The 25,469-nt window shown below is 46.4% G+C and overlaps 1 protein-coding gene across 1 annotated transcript in view; it reads right to left on the bottom strand.

Moving 5' to 3' along the window:
• eeig1b (estrogen-induced osteoclastogenesis regulator 1b) overlaps positions 1–21,611 on the bottom strand; it is a 51,372-nt gene extending 29,761 nt beyond the window's left edge. The window contains exons 1-2 of the mRNA XM_076283598.1: positions 21,489–21,611; positions 20,721–21,018 (exon numbers count right to left, since the gene is read on the bottom strand). Coding sequence (XP_076139713.1) covers positions 20,721–20,866 — 146 coding nt within the window. The 5' untranslated portion in view covers positions 20,867–21,018; positions 21,489–21,611. The remainder of the gene's footprint in view (positions 1–20,720; positions 21,019–21,488) is intronic.
• Between the last annotated feature and the right edge of the window lie 3,858 nt (positions 21,612–25,469).

The following is a 25,469-nucleotide window of genomic DNA, read 5'->3' as shown; positions in this document are numbered from 1 at the left end:
GGCGCTGAGTGCAGCCTCAGGGCAGCAGGCAGGAGAGGAGATGGAGGGAGGGCGAGGGGAACGGGGGGGCGCAAACTAAACAACGGGAGTAAGTGGAAGAGACGGAGAGAAAGAGACAGAGAGTGTGCGAGTGAAGGGAGAGAGGGGGGGAAGAAAGAGAGAGCGTGTGAGTGAAAGAAAATACAGCATAATTGATTAGCTTGCCAGGCTGCATTGCTACCACATTGCATCTACTTGACCCAGTAAGTCCCCCTTTATATCATCAGAGTGCCTGCGGTTCCTCTGATCAATAAGTCTGTCACAAGCCACAAACCGCCTGGAATCCACTTATCTCCAACAAGTCTCTTCTGATCCCAGGTCAGTCTGTGTGCCTGTATCTGTCTACCCCCCCCCCTCTCATCCACCTCTCTCTCTCTCTCCCCCTCTCCCTCCCTTCCTCCCCTCTTTCTCCCTCCCACCCTCTGCTTCTCCATTGGGCAAGGCATGAGACTGAGGGCACTGGATACCCGCTGCCCTAATTAGAGCCCCTCTGCCCGTGTCTGGCAGTGCTGGCACCCCTCTGCACTACTGAATGGGACTGAATCGATGATCAAGGGGAACTGGAGGAGGGGGGGGGGGGGGCTGCTGCCGCCCCTGCAGACGATAACGAGCCACTTGGCCCAATGGCACACTTTCCTGTATTAGAGCTCGGGGCCAAAAGCTCCAGCTCACCCTCGCTGGAGGTGCTTGTCTTTTTTACAACACACACACACACACACACTCTCCAACAGGGCTCTGGCTGAACTGCGGCCAGCTCCAGAGGATGGATGAGACTGGGAGATTTGCGTGCGCCTAGGCCCTAGGGAACCACTCCTCTTGGGCCCTAGGGAACCACTCCTCTGGGGCCCTAGGGAACCACTCCTCTGGGGCTTTTGTAAGCACTCACTGGTTCCTCTAGCTAAAATTAGCCCTTGTGTAGAGCCAGATACGCAGTGTGTTTCTGGCACAGATATACCATCACACAGGGGCCACTGAAGCACAAAAGAATCACACACACACACACACACACACACACAAACACACACACACACCTGACTAATTGAATCATGTAAGTAAAGACAGGTGAACCTGTAGGCAGAGAGAGAAAGAGCATGGAAGTGTTTGCAGGCCAAGTCAGGTCATTGCAAGAGCATCTGTTTAAGCGCAGGCTAAAATAGGCCACTTAACTCAAGGTACGCACTGCAGTATATTTTTATATTATTTAACTTGACTAAAACACAGATGACACAGAGAGATGTGTGGAGGAGAGGTCTGAGAACACAGTTAATATTTCATGGGGCTGACAGCTTGGCTCTGTTATTCTGAGCTCTGCAGTTTCCTGCTCACCCGGCCTGTTTACACACACACACACACACACACACACACACACACACACACACACACACACAAGACATACATCACTGTACATCTCTGCTCAAGCAGTGTTGGCCATAAGAGGAAAGTCCACAGAAGTCTTCTTAAAGTTCATAGGTCACAAGCAGCAAAACACAAACTGTCACACACACACAAACAACGAAAAACAAACAGACTCTCTCTCTCTCTCTATCATCATCTTGATTGTCTGATCACTCCCATTTTAGTAGAAAATAAGAACACAGGGAACACTCAGTACACCAATCTCCCTCTCTCTCAATCTTATTGTCCAATCACAGACATATACATTCGCATGAACACGACACACACACTCACAAGCACACACCTTGAGCATGATGGTTGCTTAAGGTTGGACTAGGTGGTACCTGCAGGTCCTGGCTCCACTCTTTTGATAAGGTATGCAAACAGAGCCCTGGGGCTCGGCCTGTTATCAGTGTTAGCTGCACGCTTACATAACATAGAGGCATAGGGGGTGCGGAAACTGCCCCCAGGCCTTAAGGGTGCATTCACCTCCATTCTGGCTCAAACAGACCCAGTTGACCCTTAGGCTTAGCTTGTGGGTCAACTAGTACAACACTATGCTAAACTCCCTGGTGCTGCAGGCAAAGACCATAAGTCCAGATGAATTGTACACACAGATAGCATTCGTCTCAGGATAACGATGTTGCACTAAAAGGCAAACTCTGAAAGTGAACTAGAGACTAACAATGGCTTTAGTGTTGCCTTTTGGCTTTGAAACATGCCAAACTCTACCCAAGACCATGTGACCTCAACCTCTAGACACATTCCTAGAGCACCTTGAGATCAGCAAAGGAGCACAGTGTGAAACATTAACTAAACAAGGACACAAATGTGCACAAACAGGTACAACGTAGTCCATTAATGGAACACACAATGGTCGTGGATAAATCCATCAGGGTCTGATCGATAAAGATACCCATTTGATCACTGGCTGAATCAATAAGCCCCCACCCCCACTCCCCCCGCCCCTCCACACACACCCCCCTTTGGAGTGTCTCTCTATTGTTTTTCCATATTTATGACCGCAGCATCACAGGGAAATACACCACGGCAAATGGAGCGATCAGTTGTGCGGGCGCTGAGCGTGGCTTTTTAATCATACGGGCCTACGGGCGGTCCCACAGCCCACGGAGGGAAACCCTGCCGCACGTGACTGCACCAGAACATCCATCACCAGGGCAGTAGTGAGGCATCCGGCGGCTGTGGCGTTAGAACACACTGGAGAAACGATAAAAGCAGCAGTGACTTGCTATAGCAATCGTCTTGCACCCTCAACAGAGCTCTTAGATACACATGGCATTCAGAAGTCTTTTTTCCCCCCCAATGGATACCACAAATATGTTGCAGTGAACAAGTGGTGATCAGATAGGCATGCGTATATAACAAAAACATGTGCATTAGAAGGGCTGTGAGTGGACACTGGTGGGCCGATATGTGTGCTCTGCAGCCCAACAGACAGCCATCTTGAAATATACAGTAAAAAATGCTAACTTTTACTTTCTGTCTCTCTCTCTCTCTAAGAGGTTACACACCGTATATACTCGGTCTCCATCTCACCTCTCTCTCTCTCACACAAAAGCAAGACAGAAAAGGGATTAAGGGTAGCAAACTTTGAAAGCACACACATTATAAACGTAGCATACTATCAATGTACTCTCAATATCCCTTCATATGTACTGTATACTCTTGAACATTATATACATATATATATATATAAACCACACACTGCACTTAAATTTGACCGATGTTGTATTTACATGGTTAGAAATTCCATCTCACTAGAGAAAGGGCTCCACCCATCCACTGAATTCTGATGGTCTTTACTCTTTTATTCGAGAACATTCCTATACGAGTAGCCTGCCGGGTACCGACAGTGCAAATCACAGGTTTCCCAGAACTCTCTCTGGGGATCCGGAGCGAAGGGAGGGACACTGACCGTCAGTGATGTCACTTCAGACGTCCCTCCCTGAGCGTGCGTCCTGTAATCACACGTTCCCTCGACACAGGGACAAGCCCAGACACCAAACACACACACACACACACACACACACACACACACACACACACACACACGAATAGACGGGTGCTACATGTGCCACACCCACTAAAATATCAGATTCATAGGGTGGGCTGCGGGCGGAATTCTTCAGTAATTACAAAGTAGCGTGTCCTGTTTGTGAGCATGTCCTGTCCAATAGTGTCCGGCTGTGGCCTGTCAGCTGCTTTCATGTGGTGTGAGGTATGGGGCAGCTCCTTCCCACCTGTCGACCTGTTGAGCCTGTGTGCACAGCGCTTTCAGCCCATTAGTATGATTTAGTGTGGACAGAGCAGACACAACCATGACGAGCACTGACAAATGGCTCTAAGACAGCAATAAACACATCTGTCTCATGCTGATGTCAAGTGCTTTAAAATTGACGTTGGTGACAGCGTGTCATTTCTGATGCACTCCAATATTAGGCTCATAAAAACTTCCTTGCACATAACACAAACACAGTTAAGTGCAGCTGTCAAAATAACAGTACATCAGGGCATATTATTTGCCTGTAGGCAAAAGAGAGGGTTTGTGATGTGCTGAGCGAGTCTTGTGTGCTTTTTTAGTTCGGCTAGAGTGGACAGCTTTTAGAGTCAAATCAGACACGGAATAACTACAGACGGTTTGACCAGGTGGCTCCCTGAAGAGGAACCCTGGAAGAAAGCAGTCCGAGCCAAGGAGAATGTAACCCCTGACCTCTAAACAGGCATGTGGGCACTTTTGAAAAGCCTTTCGGGAAAATGTAATCCCAGTACATACACACACACAAAACACACACACACACACACACACACACACACAAACACACCATCATAACCAGATAGGAATCGGACCGCGTCAGTTCCATCTGACTTGATCTGAGTGTGTTTCAGCGGACCAAAGTGCCGGATTAAGATTCCAGTAAACAGATTCCGCAGCCTGGAGATTCCCATCAGAGTGGACGGGAGTGCAGGGCCGGGGAGGGACAGGAATGCCGGAAAGTGAAAAGGATAAAGAGAGAAGATAAAAGATCTCCCCTCCTGAAGAAGCGCTTGAAAGCCACTCGACGAGTCGACGCTCTCCACGCCACCACGACAGCTGGACTCCTGGCGACCTCTTTTCCAGAGGATGTGTGTGTGTGTGTGTGTGTGTGTGTGTGTGTGTGTGTGTGTGTGTGTGTGTGTGTGTGTGTGTGTGTGTTGGTGAGGCAGGGAGCCTTCATGTGCCTTCAACCATGGGTATATGATGGCTGAAGGCACACACAAACACACACACATAGATTTTCTGCTTCCCTGCATCAGAAGTTTTTGCATATGACATATGACGCTTCCAGAAAGGTAATAAAGCCAGTCAAATACAAATGCACTGTTGCACAGTTGGACATCTCAAAGCACATGACTTGTGCCTGAACTTCAGAAAGTGGATGAAAAACAAAAGTGCACTACGCGGCACTGCAGTGTGTCTCTGAGGTACAGCACAACACAGCACAGCACAGCACAGCACAGCACAGCACAGCACAGCACAGCACAACACAACACAACACAACACAACACAACACAACACAACACAACACAACACAACACAACACAACACAACACAACACAACACAGCACAATACAGCACAGCACAGCACAACACACAGCACAGCACACAGCACAGCACACAGCACAGCACAGCACAAGCCCATAAGCAGCGTGTCTGTGGTGCTTTCTTTAGGTTTCCACAGGCTGGGTGGGAGAGTGTGTTTGGAATGAGATGGGTTGGGAGTGTGTGTGTGTGTGTTTGTGTAGGCAACTGAGTGAATGGAGGGAGCTTTAAAACTCTATCTCTGCGTGAGGGAGATGGTGGGTGTTCTGATTCTCTCTCTCTCTCTCTCTCTCTCACACTCACTCACACTCACTCACACGCACACACACACTCAAACTCACTCACACAGAGCACAAAGACACACACAAACACACTGAACACACGCTCATACATGCTCACATATGAACTCCACGTCGACCACAGAGAACAGAGGAAACACATGATTCCTTGCCTTTACCTTTGACTCCTTGACCCTGTGAACCATGACTGAGCACAACCAGAGAGCTGAGCCGAGCCGAGCCGAGCAGAGGGCAGGAGAGGAGCCGTGGGGGAAGCAGTGCTCGGTGTCAGAGCCTAAATAAACAGGCCCCAGATCAGAGGGGGGAAGCCGCAAACCACACAATGCCTGTAGCCGCTAGCCTAGCTTGTACCGCCGCCAACTATGTGTGGTACGGCATGGCATTAATGCAAGCTCTGCAAATGACGACCACATAAGCTAATATATGCCAGCCTGTGCAGGTGATTCTGCAAAGGGAGAGAGAGAGAGAAAGAGACTCTGTGTGTATGTGTGTGTGTGTGTGTGTGTGTGTGTGTGTGTGTGTGTGAGTGAGTGAGTGAGTGAGAGAGAGAGTGAGAGAGTGTGAGAGAGTGTGAGTTAGGGATCGACCGATATGGATTTTTTAGTGCCGATACCGATACCGATTTTTTTCCATTAGCCTAAGCCGATGACCGATACAGGCTGCCGATTTTCTTGAGCCGATATTTGGAGCCGATACTGCTTTTATTTTGCTCCCTCAATTTACATCATACAAATGACACATAATTACACAAATGATAACAAATGTTATAAGTCTCAATTTAAAAAAGGAACATTGAACTTATGGATGGGTGCACTGAATATGGTTAACTGTGCAAAATGCTTTCATCAACATCTTACAACACAGCCTTGATGACGCATTGCTTGCTGACATACTATAAGACATAATTCAGGTCATCACAAAATGTCCTTTGTCAACACATTTAAATAATTTAAGAAAACAATAAGCCTGAAAATTAGCTATTGAAATAAAGTGCTTGATTTGTAATTTAAGACTGCATGGTTTAAATTTTTCTATGTCTATATTTTTCTAAAAAAAAGCTGCTAGATGTCAACCACAGAACATAAATCAGCAGAGGAAAATAACGTGGTGTCAAATGTTTCTGTTCTAAACGGCATCAACGTCAAAAGGTAGCCTATATAAACATATCTCTCAGTTTTAAAATCTCTCCTTCAGGTAGCGCAGCACTCTCATATCGCTGTGATGCGTGTGTCCCACTGAGTGAGACAGACAGACAGACGCACACACAAACTTCTGTTTGGTAGCTGACGAACCACCATTGAACTGGATTGATAATGATAACGTTAGCAAACGGCTCTAAACAAGTAAGGCATACACGGTATGTCTGGTACATGATAAACGTTAACACGAATTAATATTCAACTACATATAACACGTCTCTCATTATTAAAGCTCTGATATCACTGCGATGGCAACTCCGCCCGCTCGAAGGGAGAGGGGGAGGGAGACGCACACACCACACGCGTCCAAAACTCAGCCAGGTGGTCGCTGAATAAAACTCCCACAAATACCACGGAACAACGTCGGCATTACTTAATCATATGATTGACCAGTGTTCGTAACAGCTACCGCTACCCCATGCAAACGGATAGCCTACAACTTAGTGCAGCTCCCTAAATACAATGGCAAGCAGTCTTATAGAAGAGGGGCATTCAGGGAGGGAGACACACACACACCACACGCGTCCAACACTCAGCCAGGTGGTCGCTGAATAAAACTCCCACAAATACCACGGAACAACGTTGGCATTAATCATATGATCAGTGTTTGTAACAGCTAGCTACCGCATGCATATGGATAGCCTAGCCTACAACTTAGCTATTTGCAGCTACCTAAATACAATGGCAAGCAGTTTTATAAACGAGGCATTAGCATTAAATAAAGTAGGCTACCTATATCATTCGCATTTCCCACTTGGACCCACAAACTTGCTTCCACCTTCAAAGTGTATGGCAATATTTAAGCTAAGTCAAACAGTTAAAAGATGCTTTGAAAGTTTAAAGTTTACTGTTGTCTTGAAGAGCAGGCTTTCAGCTCTGTTCGTGGGGGAGGGGCAGTCTGCACGTGAATTGCAGAGTCTCCAGCAACACAGCTGCCTGTGGACGCCTGTATGTAAATAATGCGGGAAAAAAACTATCGGTGAACGCAGGCGCTTATCGGCCGATGCCGATACATGTAAAAAACGCAAATATCGGCCCGATATATCGGCCGGCCGATATATCGGTCGATCCCTAGTGTGAGTGTGTGTGTGAGTGAGTGAGTGAGTGAGAGAGAGAGAGAGAGAGAGTGTGAGAGTGTGTGTGTGTGAGTGAGTGAGTGAGTGAGAGAGAGAGAGAGAGAGTGTGAGAGTGTGTGTGTGTGTGTGTGTGAGTGAGTGAGAGAGAGAGAGAGAGAGAGAGTGTGAGAGAGTGTGAGTGTGTGTGTGTGTGAGTGAGTGAGAGAGAGTGTGAGAGAGTGTGAGTGTGTGTGTGTGTGTGTGCATGTTTACTGTATTGTTAAACTAACCCTTCCTCTCTCCCTCCCTCGTTGTGTTGGTTCCTCCACTCCCTGAGGACTTGATTTAACCTACTTCTCAGAGCCGCACACACTTGCAGACAACACTTAACTTGCCCAACATAATAAGCCTTTCCTCTTCCTCCAAACACACACATACCTTCACACACACACAAACACACACACACACACACAAACACACACTTCAATACTCAAAGTAGCAAGCCCGGGAGGATTTGAGAGAGGGAGGGAGAGAGGAAGAGGTAGAGAGAGGAAGAAAAAGAGAGAAAGAGAGAGAGAGAACATCAACGACAGAAGAGAGAAGAGGAGGGAAGAGAGGGTGGAAGACATTGACGAACGTTTGACACTATGCTCAGCCAACAGCTGAAAACATTTAACTTGCGACGGAGCGTGCTGATTGGCTGAGCCGTGGGTGAAATGACACGCAGATGAGGCAGCTTCTCCGTTGGATCAGTGAAGCGCTCGTCTCCCCGTGCTTGTGGGGACCACCCAGTCCATATGAGCCTGCAGGTCAACACCCAGTCCATATGAGCCTGCAGGTCAACACCCAGTCCATATGAGCGCACACAGGGAGGCTGAGAGCCTGCGGGTCAAGGGGAATAGGACTGCTCTGCTCTGGGAGCCACTTCATACACTCACGTGCCTCTCTTTCCGCTCCGTCCGCTCTCTCTCTCTCTGCTCCCTCTCTTTCTGTTCTATCTCTACTCTCTCTCTCTCTCTTTCTGCGCTCTCTCTCTCTCACTCTCTCTTTCTGCTATGTCTCTGCAACCTCTCTTTCTGTTCTATCTCTACTCTCTCTCTCTCTTTCTGCGCTCTCTCTCTCTCACTCTCTCTTTCTGCTATGTCTCTGCAACCTCTCTTTCTGTTCTATCTCTACTCTCTCTCTCTTTCTTTCTGCGCTCTCTCTCTCTCACTCTCTCTTTCTGCTATGTCTCTGCAACCTCTCTTTCTGTTCTATCTCTACTCTCTCTCTCTTTCTTTCTGCGCTCTCTCTCTCTCTCTCTCTTTCTGCTCCCTCTCTTTATGCTCTGTCTCTGCTCTCTCTCTCTCTTTCTCTCACTCTCTCTCTCTCTCTTTCTCTCCCTCTCTCTCTTTCTGCTCCTTCTCTGCTCTCTTTCTTTCTGCGCTCTCTCACTCTCTCTCTCTTTCCCTCTGAAGAAAACCCAGCTGATTCTGCAGACACTGCAGCAACGCCTTGAAACAGACCATAGGTTAGGTCCACGTCTGCAAACTGCAAACGTCTCACACACACACACACACACACACACACACACACACACACACACACACACACACACACACACACACACACACACACACACAAACTCCACCTATAACGTCATAGACTTTCTCAACCACTAGATAAAAGCAGATTTCTTAACAATAACAGGGATTTTTCCAATGTTCCAGATCAACACACTCAGCACTATATTAGAAGCCTTTAAGGCAGCAAGTGTTTCTCTACTCTCTGCTAGAGACGGCATGGACTGGCAGAGCCGGATGGCCTGCTGGCCAACTACCAGTCCCAGCTCAGCTGTTCCTTAGTTCCACACCTGAACTATCTGGAACATTTAGTTCCTCACCTCAACTATCTGGAACATTTAGTTCCTCACCTTAACTATCTGGAACATTTAGTTCCTCACCTGAACTATCTGGGGCGTTTAGTTCCTCACCTCATGTGACTGCCGATCCTCCCTCTGCACCCTGCTCACCTTACCGCGCAAACATGTCTGAGCCTGGACGCATACATCATGTCAAACATACATTCACACCACGCCTCACACCACGCCTCACACCACGCCTCACACCACACCTCACACCACGCCTCACACCACGCCACAGAGATAGGCTCACACACGCAGGAAACCCCACGCACGTAACCACACACACACACACATAATACACACACACACATAATACACACGCGCACACACACACACACTCACACACACACACACACATACACACAGGAAACCCCACGCACGTAACCACACACACACACACATAATACACACACACACATAATACACACGCGCACACACACACACACTCACACACACACACACACACACACACACACACACACACACACACACACACACACACACACACACACACACACGGGGGAGAGGACCCAAGAAAAGTCTGCTGATACTATAGCCTCTGCCATGCACCTGACAGTAGTCTGGCCACAGAATGAAAACAGTGTGCTAGCGGCATGTGGCTGGATGTAGCATCAGTGCTACTGCACACGTGGCCATGGCGGAGAGGGTCAGGGGCCTCCGCTGATCCACTTACCAGCCCTGACATGGACCACGGCTACAGCTCAGCTCCGCAAAGATGAACTGCATGGGGGAGAGAAGACCGCAGAGCCTCTGAGCGGTCTGTGGGTTTAAAGGGAGAAAGAAGAGAAAAGGGAAGAAAGAGAAAGAGAGACAGAGAGACAGAGAGAGAGAGAGAGAGAGAGAGAGAGTGGAGGGAGCCAAGACACAGCTTTCCTGAAAAGTGTATAATCACCAGTCCAGAGAAAGGCCTTACTTAGCCTGTTCTTTTTTCTATGATAAACACCCACCCCACACAAATGTCATGGGTCAAAGCACAGGGGAGACCACACATGTGCACACACATAAATGCGCACACACACACACACACACACACAAGAAATTGAAACCTGTTAATGTATACATGCATCCTCAAACACACACAAAATGTGCACATAAATATACATGAAAGACTAGAATGTGGTGACAGTCACCGTTCTGTCATGTTGTAATACCTCGGGACAGGAAGCTAGTTTCTCGCTGTGTCTTAGAACCTTTCTGTGAGCTTTAAAAAGCTGCTGTTGGTGACTATTCTAGACCGTTAATGACAGACAACACAGACGCCAGACATAGTTGCACACATTATATGTGGATGAGTGTGCCTGTTAAAAATATCACAGGGTTTGGTGCAAAACAGCTAGAGAGTTGCACTATAGCCTGACATTTATGTAATAGAACTCAAATAGCAGGCTGTACTCCACCATTGGCCTAAGAGCACCAGGCATTTGAGTGCTTCCATCAGAAGCTCTTATTCTACGTTTGTGAACATATGAAATAATGATGTCTATATTTAGCTCCATATGTCCATATTTAATGATGTCCATATTTAGCTCTGTGTGTACATGTCTGGAGTGAGCCTGTAGTTGTCAGAATCTCACTCCTCTGTCCTCCAGGCCTTACCAGAGTGACGAAGGGATCAGCGCCTACGGTACTGCCGACCACAACACACCTCTCTTCACCCCATTACACACGTTCACAAACACAAACAGGCATTCACACTCCCCTCAAAACAGTTGCAACACTACTAGCCCCCCCATCTTCCAACCCCATTTCCAAACCACACACACACACACACACACACACGGCTATTAAGAGCCTGGCATTATGCTGGGGTAGATTACTGCCAATGCATTAAAGGCCAAACAATAAAACACACACACACAAATTCTGAAGCTGAAGCAGAAAACCCAGGCACATACCCAGTGTAAGGGGGGGGGGGGGGGGGGGGTGTTGCATACCCAGGTTCATACCAAGTGTAAGGGGGGGGCAATACCCAGTGTGTGTGTGTGTGGGGGGGCAATACCCAGGCACATACCCAGTGTGTGTGTGTGTGGGGGGGGCATACCCAGGCACATACCCAGTGTGTGTGTGTGTGGGTGTGGGGGGGCATACCCAGGCACATACCCAGTGTGTGAGTGTGTGTGTGTGTGGGGGCATACCCAGGCACATACCCAGTGTGTGTGTGTGTGTGGGTGTGGGGGGGGCAATCTGCCCCTGCTCCCCTCCTTCTCACTGGCCTCAATCAAATGGGGCTTTAAATCGACATGTACAAGCCTGGGTGCCTGGGTGCACGTGCACACTGCAGCATTAACGCATCATAAAACACTGGGATAGACGCAGAGAGGCACAAACAACCAAACACACACACACACACACACACACACACACACACCAGATAATAAAAAAGACACACACACAAGCATTAACTTGTTCTGCCTATTTATCTGAAACAACATTAATCTTCTCACCTTTGAAAACACACCCACACACACGTACAAAGATACATTTACACAGACACACACTGGGGCGTGTATCCAAGCAGTAACAACGTTATCAGGCCAGCAACGGAGGAAAAAACGAAAAAATCTTAGCAGGCTTCACAGAGCAGAATTTCAAGGGCATTTTCCATGTCACAATACAGCAGTCATCTTTACACAGCTAAAGACATCATCCGCTCTTGCAACCCGGGGGTGTGAAAGGGCAACAGAGTTTCAGAAACAGGGATACAGAGTTGCAAACACAATCCAGGGTATGTGGATTACTTTGAATGCAAAGGCCACAAGAGTGCAAAGCAAGACAAGATTCATGGGAAAATACTTCCTGTTACATTAGAGGCGAGTGAACACCACACAAACACATACGCTCGAGGTGACACTCAAATGCAATGAACACATTGTAAATGAAGACCAGAACTAGTATCTTATTCTAAACAACACAGCACACACACACACACACACACACACACACACACACACAAGATGGACATCTAACATCTCATTCCAAGAGCAATCTGAACTTAAGCACTAATTAGTATGAACATACTACATGAGTCAGAGTATAAAATTATGTCACATTAGCTGAAACATCCCTCTTTGTTCCATAAACTGGATATGATTCATCAGCCAAAAAGCAGTCCCCGGTGACCACAGAAGAGGAAGTAGGGCACTACGCTAACATGTGCAAATCCCCTCTCCAGATACTCAGCCACACTCAACCCAGGAGGCACTCTTCAAAGACAGCAGGGAGGGCGGGAGAGGGAGAGAGAGAGAGAGGAAAACATGGAGATGGAAATAGCGTTTCCTCTGCTTCCTCCTGTAGTTAATTAAAACATTCTAAGATCTCCATGGAGAAGACAGGACACTACGGCTCTTTTGTTCTCTCTTTTAATTGGACGGAGACCTGCTGGCTGAATCAGGCACAACAGCAGCAGCGCTGCTATCTGGCCCACTGCAGGTGATCCTGTGACTGCAGAAGCCATAAACTGTATGAATCAGTGTAAACTGGATCTTTACGGCTGATGCAGGGCAGAGCACATATGAACTCACTGTGTGAGTGTGTGTGTATGTGTGTGCATGTGTAGGGGGGGGTGGTCCTGGTGGAGGGGAGATAACAGAGCTGTCTGCTCTAGTTTAGGAGCCTATTATAGAGGTGTGTGTGTGTGTGTGCGCGCGTGTATGTGTGTGTGTGTTATTGCATGCAGATTGCTGTAATGGGAAAAAAGTGGGCACAGTCACAAATCTGACAACACCTTACAGTTTACAAAGGGTGTGTATGACTGGGCGTGCGTGCATGTGTGCGTCTTCTTTAATCGTCATGGGAACGCTTGTGTGTCTGGGCTCCATGAACCAAGCCTCTCTCACGGGCTGATAGGATAGACTCCTGAGTCTGCTCTAAGTCACTCCATGAGAATGGGATGGGAGACGCCGTAATCTAAATCTTAATCTCAATCTGTTGTTGACTGGGAGCCCTGCTTTAAAATGGAGCAGAGTGGTGCTGCTTGAGAAAACTCAAAGGTCGCACACACACACAATAAAGCATAGAACCAGGGCACAAGCATGTTTAACACAGCCAGGAAACAGACTGAGATAGTGGGAGCACTCATGTGACACTATTAACCACACATAAACACACACAAATACACACACACACACACACAGAAGTTCAGGTCAGTACAGGTTCTTTTAGCCTACTTTGCATATCACCTTGTGTACAGATCACCCCCACACCGTTACTGACAAGACAGGGTGTGGGAGTACGCTGTGCTCCGAGAACAAAGGGGACACAGGTAAGCGAAGATCACCTGGATCACCTGTACCTGAGCAACCAAACCGCCAGCATGAGCAACTAAACACTCAGACAAAATGTAGAGGAAGGAAGTTTATTGATGAAAATATTCAGACAGGCAGGTTTCTTCATTTGAGAGATTAGTGGATTTCTTAATAAAGGGAATATATAGAGATTTTGGGAATTTCTAATAGACTATGTGCATGAAAGGCTCTTGTACGCTCATTTATTTCCGATGGAGCGTTAACTCTGTTGTAACGGCATCTTCTGTTATATCCCTCCAACACTGAATATCTTGTTTGCCCAATAATAAAAATTTTAACACAGACATAAATCCTTCTTTATCTCAACATGCTGATTTTCTAGTGCAACACCCAGCCGAGTGCGTGTAGACACTAATTACATAAACAATAGCGGCAGGTTCAAACACACCTGGTCCGTGTAGACACTAATTACATAAACGATAGCGGCAGGTTCAAACACACCTGGCTCCACCGGAAGCAAACCAGCGTACAGAGAGCCTTTCTTGCACGTGGGCTATTTAGTAAATATGCAGAGATTTCAGGATTGTGTGTGTGTGTGTGTGTGCGCGGTCCCATATCTCTGAGGCTGCATGCTTTTTTCGGCTCGTTTCTCTATCTCAGTGGCCCCTCTATTCACTCCGTTTCTCACTTTCGCTCCTCTCTCCATTTTCCCCTTGTTGTGGAATCTGTGGAATGAGGCTATGCTGGCGCGCTCCCCTTCTGCCACGTTCACAGAGTCCCTCGTCCAGCAGATAAAGCCCCCTCTCTCCCTCCAGCAGATAAAGCCTCCTCTCTTTCTCCCTCTGCCTCTCCCTCTCTTTCTCCCTCTCCTTCCTTTCTTCCCTCCTTCTCTTTTCTCTCTGCCCAGTCCCCTTCCCTCCCTCTTTTCCTCTCTCTACGGGGTCGTTTATTTCTCGATATGTGTCTGCAAGACTGAGAGAGGCACCAATTATGTGCTGCTGTGTGTCTGAAACCTCGTCACTGTTTTCTCCCTCCTCCTCCTCCTCCTCCTCCTCCCAGAGCCCCGCAGCTGGTTGTACGGACGCTGATATTTTTACTCGGCCCGCGGAGAGCCTCCCGTGGCTGCGGCTCATGAATAAGGCATGACTGTGGCCTGAGAGGGCCAACCTGCAGCCCCAGCACTGGGCTCTGTCCTGCACCTGAGTGGGCGCACGCATCGATGAAGGGGAGTGGGGGTGGAGCCGGCTGGTGTTTAGTGTTATGAAACAGGCCTCCTTAATAGAATTTATAAGTAAGACATGCTTGTGCCCTGGATACATGTTTTAGTGTGTGTGTGTGTGTGTGTGTGTGTGTGTGTGTGTGTGTGTGTGTGTGTGACAGAGAGAGAGAGAGAGAGTGTAGAAGGAGGCACAGGAGGAGAGGGAGCTGAAAGAAGACATAGAGTGTGTGGATGAGATCACAGTGTTTACAGTTACAGAAGTCTCTCCGCGGGGCCTGTATACATGTTGTAAAATCCCAGCAGAGTATCCCCCGAGACACACACACAGACACACACAGATGCGCGCACGCTAATACACAGATTCAGAATCACATACACAGACACACACAAGCACAGATTGCACACAAAAAAATAAAATACAGAATCCATGTATACATACAAGCACTCTCACTGGGCCACATAATAAAAAAAACAGCATCCATTACTCAGATGGCGGTGATAAACAAAGTCATACTTCCTGACGGTTCCTCCCAAACATTCATCACCATAAAACTGAAGGCCTCATTAGTCAGGGGGAAATCTAACCCACCCCCTTTACAGGAAAACACACTCTGGACAAGAAGCATTTACTGGCCCCTGTGATCCCTCACTGATACTTGGATGCTGGTGCTTCGAAATGAGCAGAATGTGAGGTATTTTTCGACTGGCCAAACTCCAGAGGTCTGGTTGCTGGCGGAAAAACAATAATTCATCCTCTCCTCCGGGACCTGCTGGGCAGTTTTCCACCCTCATCTGGGAAAAATGAATTGCTCAGCTGATCCATTATCTTGATGTTGACGGTACAAAGAAATACACAGATGAAGATTCCCATTGCGAAGAGAAGAAAAGAAGAAAGAGAAGAAGGGAAGAAGGGAAGAAGGGAAGAAGGGAAGAAGGGAAGAAGGGAAGAAGGGAAGAAGGGAAGAAGGGAAGAAAGGGAAGAAAGGGAAGGTCATTAAGGAGAGATAAAGAGACAAAGAGAGAGAGAGAGATAGAGAAAATGAAAAAGAAGAATCGGAGGACGACAGAGAGACAGAAAGATTTGTCTGAAGCCAAGAAGGACGGGGGAGAGGTTAGCAGTGCAAAGATCAACAAGATGATGGAAATGGCGCAACTTGGTAGGGAGTGCCTCAAACCTGCAGAGAAAAGAAGGATTAGATGAACTGGGGAGTGGCAAGAGGGAGGGATGAGCGTGAGACAGAAAGAAAGAGAGAAGAGGAGAATGGATGAAGAAGAGCATCAGAAAGAAAGTGAGTGGAGGAGGACAGCAGATGTGTACAGATCAGGGAACAGAGGAGAAGATAGAGAGCTCCAATCCCAGGGAAGATGAATACAAACTGGCCTGTCTCCACAGCAACCTCTTAGAGTTCTAAACATCATAAGATCATTTGTTTACAGAAAAGAGAAGACAGAACACATAGTCAGAAGCCAACTTCCTTTTCACACAGCCGCCTTTCCCCTTGGCCAAGACTTAATACAGTTCTAGGGAACAAATGACCAGATAACAAAATTCCCCTGAACACACGGACAAGCCAATGAGTAAGGTATACCTGTGAGAACAGATAGGGCCTTTCTGCCCATAGACACACAGGCATCTGACCCTCAGTAACCTGAGTTGTGTTTGCTTACAGTGCTGTGATGAATGCATTTCACTGTTATGGTTGAGGCAACTATTCCATTTGTGACTCCTTCCTTGCCAGGTGGTGGCCAGAGTTTTGCCTGTGGGCTGCTGAGCTTGAGTGGGTGACACAGATCGCGATGACCTTGATGGAGAGCCGGGCGAAAGAGCGTGACATAACAGCCACAGCCTTACGCAAACATTAACCATGGACTGGCCTCCAAAGGAGCACTTGGTGCTCTTCGCCTGGATGGCCTCGATGTTTGCTTTTGTTCCTTACGACACACAAGAACCAGGGAGTGGAGCGGTTTCAACCTAGGCCGTTGAGAAATGTCGGGCTAACGAGGCAGCTGAGTGCGTCATGTGACTGGGTGCCACCTCCCAGACCAGGAATTTCAGGCTTCTTATATTTCAACATGATCTGATCTAGTCACAAAACCAGAACGGTCAACAGTTGGGAGTTGAAATGCACTTCCAGAAACCCAATAAGCACACAGCACACAGCTCTTATTCTTCATTCTATTCTTGCTCTCCTCCAAGTCTGCGTGTAACTCATGGAGGTGATAATACTTTGCACTGGGTGACAGGGGCTTGAGGTAAAAGAAAGACATTTCAAGAAAGAAACACACACACACACGCACACACACGCGCACGCACACACACACACACACACACTCTCTCTCTCTCTCTCAAGTCATTATGAGTGTCAAACTGTGATGTACGAGTGTCAGAGGCTATGTTAGCGAGCGCTGTGCAGGTCCACCATTAAAAAAGCAGCAGGCTCAGCAAATGCTCATCCTTCATGCTGTAGTGCCTTCTCTGCCCTCTTTTGCTCAGACTGCCCCCACCCCAGAACGCACGCACACACACACACACACACACACCCTGAGGGAGGTTGATGGCTCAACTCTGCAGAGCTGGCATTAGCATACCCTCAAGCCAAGGGACTAATCACCTTGCCAACCGAAACCCAATGCCAGGGCAGCAGCGCCATGGCAATGGCAGGGCCAGAGAGTAGCCTTTGGTCTCTGCCATCGTTTGGCTTCACAACCTCAGTGGGAGAGATGTAGAAATATGAGGACAGAGGGATGAGGAGCTGAAACGAGAGAAGGAGGGAGATAACGAGGGAACAAGATACAGAGGAGGAAGAAAGAGAGAGAGAGAGAGAGAGAGAGAGAGAGAGAGAGAGAGAGAGAGAGAGAGAGAGAGAGAGAGGAGGAGAAAAAAGAGAAGGCAAACTGTGGCTTGGTTTGAGCAGACAAAACACATTCTGTCCACAGTGCCATCCTGTCTTACTCTTATCTCTCTCTCTCTCTCTCTCGCTCTCTCTTTCTCTGCTCCGCTCAGTTTGCTAGATGGCCATCTCCTAGGACATTTGTGACATAACTCTCAGCCCACCCCTTACCCCCACCCTCCCTGCTCCTCTGGGCCACACACTCAGGGCTTTGTTCAGACCAAGGCCAGTGCCGGGCATCTGCGTGCATGGGTGTCTGGGCAGTGCCCGCCGTTCAGTGCCTGGCACAGAGTGGTCATACTGCCATGTGATGGCACACTCATTCCAATTAGTCATATGCCTCTGAGAATAACACACTGCTCACACACACACACACTTCAGAAATACAACTGGAGACAAACAACACTAACAAGCTCCTACAATGTACAGGCAGAGCTTTTACAAATACACTTAATCAGATAAGACAGCTGCAACGATGTTCAGCAACAGACCCCCTCAAAAAAGGAAATTTACAGAGCATAAAATTTGGAAAGTGTGCACGCACAAACACTATAATCCCTCACACGAAGACAGACAGACACACACACACTGCTGTTTAAGTAGGCCCATGTGTACAGTTATTCTGTTTTGCTCATATGCAAAGCAGTGGCCCATTCCCAGACACCTGTGCATCTGGCCTGGCCTAGCTTAGGCTGATATTTATAAACACAAACAAGGCTGCAGCCGCACTGAAAGACAGCTGTCAACTAAACGCTTCCCCCTGCACAGAGAGCTGACACAGAAAGAGTTGGAGTCAGCACATAACAAGCACCTGCATTCTTGTGGGAACAGAATGTTCTGGAGAGCTCAATGCCACCATGTCTGCAACCACCCTAACAAGGTGTTGAGGTGACAGAGACCACAGAACAAGGCTTTATGCACCGGCCTCCATCAATGCTTCTTTGAAACCTGAACTGGCATCTTTTGTCATGTTGGCAGACTGAATTTACTCTAGATCAACAGGTGTGAAGAAAGAGAACAAGGGAAGAAAAGATAATAACAATAATAAGGAACCAATTTCTTTCAAGTGCACACATATCTTGTCTGGCTAGAAATATCATGTCCAAATGTTTCTGTAGCTAACCATGGTTTTATAACATCAACAGCTACATTTTCCTCTTCATTTGCAAGCAAGTGTCCAAGAAATCAATGAATACACAATGCCTGGATCCCTGAATTATCAAAATCAGCAACCTTCCCTAGTATATGCTTCTCTTAATATGAATGTTTCTGAACTTACCATTAGGCTATAAGGGATAAAGCCGCAATATGCCATGTAATTTACAGGAAATTACATGCAAAATAAACCACTTTTTTCTTTTGAAATTGCAAACTTGCAATAGTGTGCAAAGCATGCGAGATATTCTGGATGTTTCTGATCATGTGCCTTTTCTCTCTCTATCTCTTTCTCATTACATCCCACACTTTGAGAAATCCACCCACCATACTTTGAAGAACGCTGCCTATTGAGCATTTAAACTCAAACAAGTCAGTGGAAAGTAAAAGGACTACCAGTGTGCACTCAGGATGCTGTTCTCATAGCGTGAGTGAACCCGCCCCTGTGATTGTCCCAGGCTTCAGAGGTGGCTAAATAGACTCCTAATGATGTTTCAGTGAGCTCGGCTGGTGGCCTTTGATGACAGTACTTCTCAGCAAAGACGCCAAAAGGCATCTCAATGGACTAAGGAGAACAGGACGCAAATACACATCCGTGCGTGCACACACACATACACAGACTTGAAGTATGCACGCACACACACACACACACACACACACACACACATATCTAAAGCACTGGAAAATCCACTCCGTCTGTAGGCAAAACAGAACCTTGTGTCTGAGTGTTTATGCCAGTGCTCATGAGTCATGGCAGCCGGCTCAGACGTTGGGCCCTACCGAGAGCTCCTCTCTAAAGTGGAGCATGGAGACCAACACTCACACACACACACACACACACACACACACACAAACATAGACAAAAACGAACAAGGATGGTTCCAGGGGCGAGCGTGTTCAGGCTGCTTTTCCAAATCCTTCTCCCACACAAGCCACTGTGTCTGGCTAGGGTCAAGTGCAGAGTGCAGCTCCTCACCATTAACACTTAACTCATCAGAGTCCCTTTACAATGCAGCCAGAGGCATCATTTATAGGCATAAGACAAAATATGCCAGTCTCACAAATGTATGTCTTCATCATTATACAGTAGCTTAAATCGATTTTAGATTAAACAAAAGTAATTATTTGAAATCTAAGGTGACCCAAGTCCAAGGCAAAATTTCACAACCTCCAAAATTAAATGTACATGACTTTGCAATATCCAGGCTCTGCAATATGTAAAAAAAACATAAAGACTTCAATGAGAATGAAAAGGCTATTGTTCGCCTGTTACCATTGGGCACAATTAATGACTTCCTATCCCCCCCACCCCTTTAAGGTTGTGGTTAATGTGGCATAGCAAGAAGGCTCTGCAGAGCATCCCAAATTTACAACAAAGAAATGATGGCGCGCACATACAAAAGGTCTTTTTTTTTTAAACTGCCATGAGCTCTGTTATAAAAGATTATATTAATGATGATTATGTGTAGGCTAAAGACAACAATAATTGAACAAAGCCACATGCTTCAGAGATGGTGTAAAGCAGGTGTTTCACTTAAACCTGCCCAATGACGGCAACAATTATTTAAATCTGCAGAAATAATCCAGATTATTTGAAATTCAGTGTCACTATGAATTAAATTGGATACACCAAGTTACCATCAAATTACCACTGTAGTCAAATGATAAATCAACTCTCATTCCAATAATGGACGTTTACCTGGATGATGAAATGGCAAAATCTCCACCGTCCAGCAGTCTGATTTTACAGAAGAGCATCCCGTTGACAAAGGGTACCGCTGTCAACTCTTCGAGCGTAAAATTAGTCTGAAATTTGAACTTTTTCTTCTTTATTAAAAACGCCATGTTTGCGCAGGAATCAAACGGACAGTAGGCCTACTAAGAGTCGATGTATAGAAATTGCACGTAAACCCCGGGCAACGAAAAGTCTTAATCTGGAGCTTGAAAATCCTTTTTGAAATTGTTATCTTGGTTCAGCATCTTCTGTTATTTTGCACCTGCATAAGACAAAAAAAACAAAACAGCCATCAGGCAACTTGGAAATAACCACCAAAATGCAATATATTTGTGTAAGAAAAACTCACTTCACGGGGACTGTTTCCCAGACATTAGCCAGCCAACCCTATGATTAAACTAGGCTTAACTGTAACTTCTTCGCAAGGCAGGTAGGATATAGGTTTATAAAACACATGCTATCTGCTGGCCGCACGATCTTTTTAAGTGGTAAGGCAAAGATAGACTCAAAGGCTGTCGTCCAAACATAGCCTAGCCTACTTGACAGGGAAATATAAGAGTTTCACCGATAGCCCAACGTAGGCTACGTTCCGTCAAATAATTCTCCAAGTTGCAAGTTAACACTGAAAAGCTCCCTTTCAAAACAGCACCACAAGAAACAACAGGCTACGTCTCAGTTTACCATAAGCGCCGACAACGGCACAATAAAGTATAACTTCAGAAGCGTACTTACATGTATCTGACTGATATCGACGAAGCCTATGTTGGTTTCTCAGTACTGAATCAAGACCACCGCTGTCTTGACTAAAATCACAACAGCAATCTTTTCCAACTGTCAGGCAAGGCAATCCCCGTACTTTGGAGCGTGCTGTAGTGGTGGGGCTAATTTAAACCCTCCTCCTCGACTCAGCAGCGGCCAGAAGCGCCGCCCTCCCTACGACGCGTGGACTTCCTTGAATAAAATTGGCTCGCAGTTTGTATGCTACATTAACAGCTGCCGGCTGACACTGCTGGCTAGAAGCTAGACCGAAACTAAGAGATGGTCTGTAAGAGACTGTTCATGTATTCTCCATGCAAATAGGCCCATAACTCAGATTGGTGTACTTCGTACTGTCTATACTGGCTAATTTGTCTGAGTGACTGATAATGACTGACTGACTCTATTATTGTGTTACATGCTCTAAATGTAAAGCATTTGAGCTGCATTCTGTGTATGAAAGGTGCTATACAAATAAAGCGTATTATTATGATTATTATTAGGCTATTATTGTTATTATTATTATTATTATTATTATTATTATTATTATTATTATTATTATTTTACAAATGAAAATGCATTTAGTTGAAGGTTGAAATACGGGGGAAATATTAAAACAAAAAATGAGAGGGCTATTATGCAAGAGGGTACCCTATCTTTCCACAATCCTGATGTTGCTTTGAGTGCCATGCACGCTCCAGTTGCAGTGCACGGGTGCGTGGTTGATGCGCAAGGTGCGCGTCTCAGTTTATAGGTTCGATTGTATCTGCATTGTTCTGACAGTGGGGGTCGAAAGATATTCCACTCTATTCCCGTTATTATCAGTCTAGAAGTAATAATCATTATTCGCTGTAGGCAACAGGAGGTAGTTAGAAATATTAACTTAGCCTATAGGCCTTGGGCATAGCAAGTACCCAAGTAAAATCGAGCGACACGGTTCTTACATATACCATTAAGATGCTTAAAGGCATTTAAAGAAGTGCGACGTCGACGTACAATGCTGAAGTAGGCTACCAGAACGTTTCAGTCTGGGCTAAAATTGGCAAGATGCGATGCCTTGATCTGTGCGCTTTTTATGTTCGCATGTAGCGTCCTCTGCTGGTGGATTCGGCGCCACCACCTATGAATAGACGCGTTGCAATCACCTATGAATGGTCTGTCTTCATTCAAAACATGTTCTTAAAAAACATACACTGCTCAAAAAAATAAAGGGAACACATGGTCATAGGAGTATAGCATCAAGTCAGTCACACTTGTGGGATATTGATCTGGCCAGTTATGCAACAGAGGTGGTTGTGAATCAGGTTCACCTGCTTTGATGTCAACGAAATTTATTACAGGTGTACTAGAGGGCCAACTATGAGACGACCCCCAAAACAGGAATGGTTTTACAGGTGGTGGCAACTGGTAATTTTTCCATCTTTATCCTTCTTGACTGATTTTCACTAGTGTTGCATTTGGATAGTGTCAGTGTTACTACTGGTAGCATAAGCCAGTATCTGGAGCCTACAGAGGTTGCACAGGTAGTCCAACTCCTCCAGAATGGCACACCAATATGTTCCATTGGCAGAAAGATTGCTGTGTCTCCCAGCGTAGTCTCAAGAGCATGGAAGAGATTCCAGGAGACAGGCAGTTGCTCTAGGAGAGCAGGGCAGGGTGGTAGAAGGTCCTTAACCCAGTAGCAGGACCAGTATCTGCTCCTTTATGCAAGGAGGAACAGTAGGAGCCCTGCTAGAGCTCTACAGAATGACCTCCAGCAGGTCACTGGTGTGAATGTCTCTGGCCACACTGTCAGAAACAGACTTCATGAAGGTGGCCTGAGGGCCCGATGGCCTCTAGAGGAACCTGTCCTCACTGCCCAGCACCGTGGAGCTCATTTGCCATTTGCCATAGAATACAAAATTGGCAGGTCTGCCACTAGCGCCCTGTGCTTTTCACAGATGAGAGCAGGTTCACCCTGAGCACATGTGACAGACATGAAAGAGTCTGGAGATGCCATGGAGAACATGATGCTGCCTGCAACATCATTCAGCATGACCGGATTGGTGGTGGATCAGTGATGGTCTGGGGAGGCATACCCTTGGAGGGATGCACAGACCTCTGTGGGCAGGACAACGGCACCCTCACTGCTCTTAGGTATCGGGATGAAATATTCTGACCCTGTACTGGTGCAGTGGGCCTTGGGTTTCTCCTGGTGCACAACAATGGCCACATGTGGCAAGATTGTGCAGGCAAGTCCTGGAGGATAAATGAATTCATACCATTGACTGTCCCCCACACTTCCTTGACTTAAATGCAATAGAACACCTCTCGGACATTATGTTTTGGTCCATCCAACACCCTCCTTTCATTTCGTAACACATTAACCAGTCCATATCAGCATAGATATGCAGCATGATGTATCTGATGTGTTTTCAAAGTGTTCCTTAATTTTTTTGAGCAGTGTATATAGCTATATCGTTCAAATCTCATCTCAACTCAAGAAAGAAGACAATTTGAAAAACCTTCATCCTTTATCTTCACAAATGTATGAGAAATTGAACTCATTCAGACAGTGACCCAACACCCTCATCATGTCCTTATGTCCTTCACAAATGTGCATTTGCGGTAGGCCTACTGAATCTTCCCCCATCTACAGCACAGCACCTACAAATTACATTACACACATTCACTCTCTGTTATACTTGTATAGGCTAATATAGGCCCTAGGCCTATGTCTCCTCATGGGCTGTGGGAATCATTGAAGATTTTTGTTGTTGTTGTTGTTGTTTGTGTGTGTGTGAGTGTGTGTGTGTGTGTGTGTGTGTGTGTGTGTGTGTGTGTGTGTGTGTGTGTGTGTGTGTGTGTGTGTTTGTATTGGGTGGGTGGGGGGGGGGGGGGGGGGTCATAGGAATAGGAAATTTAGGAAAAATGTATTTCAACAGATTATGTCGGATTTCCATCTCTGTGAAATAACATGTATTTAAACTTAGACTTTCTTAATTAGTCTGGGTTTGATAGGCCTGCCATTTTCATTTTATTCATTCAGACAAAAAAAATCAAAGTTTTTACTCAATAAAGTCCACAACTGGGAAACTGTTAGCAAAACTTCCCAAGTTTCTCAGCTGTTGTTTCCACATAAGGTGGCGTTCACGAGGACTTTTCTGCTGGGAAACATGTGTTCCCCTTTATTTCCAGACCGCACAGTTATATTTCCCTACAGAGCCCCGCCCAACGTAGTCTAATGAATGACTAAACAAAAGAAGGCACTCCCTCCGACTCAAACGAAGCGGCGCAACTGGTCAAATCTAATGTCAGGTTGTTCAGAACCACCAGGAGAGTTAGGAATTCCCTCTTTTCCAATCGGTGCAGTTGACAAAAATCGTGCATGGGCAGTTAACAAGGGTGTTAAGAGCCAGCGTCGAAACGTCATTTTGGTCTTTTTATGGCCATTTTAATTAACTGAATCAATCGGGAGGGAAAGTAATCTCATCGCCATCTAGTGGTTGCGTTCCTAGAGTTTAGCGGAGTGGATGGTTTATGAGATGAGTAGTTCCCGTTCACTGCCAAACAGAACTGAATGTAAGATGAGTTTTGTATGGAGTGAATAGCTGATTAGCTCAAATGGAAGGTAGCTCTCTCTTACATAAATTTTGTCTATAAAGTGTCTGATAACATGCTAATATATAAACCCCTAACCCAGAGTGGTGGCCTGGCGATGTCAGTGTGTTGTGATATTTGGGTGTGTTTGGACTGAAAGGGTGAGGTGAATCCCCCCCGTCACATTTTCTATTACAAGAAGCATTAAAACGTCCACTCAGACATGCACTATGATGTGTTGCATTTTAATCAAGCCTGGCATTTCATGAAGGGGAAACAAGTTGTAGTTTGTTCTTCTATAAATATATATACCTGTGCAATAAAACTGAGAAAATACTGAAAAAAATGTACTGAAGGGGAAGGAAAGCCTTAGTTCTT

Source organism: Alosa pseudoharengus, unplaced genomic scaffold (genome assembly GCF_046254945.1).
Source record: "Alosa pseudoharengus isolate Yale_2024_CS ecotype anadromous, Long Island Sound unplaced genomic scaffold, YU_APseudo_1.1 YU_APseudo_1.1_scf_14, whole genome shotgun sequence".
Classification (NCBI taxonomy): Eukaryota; Metazoa; Chordata; class Actinopteri; order Clupeiformes; family Clupeidae; genus Alosa; species Alosa pseudoharengus.
This window is presented reverse-complemented; position numbering and strand designations above follow the sequence as displayed.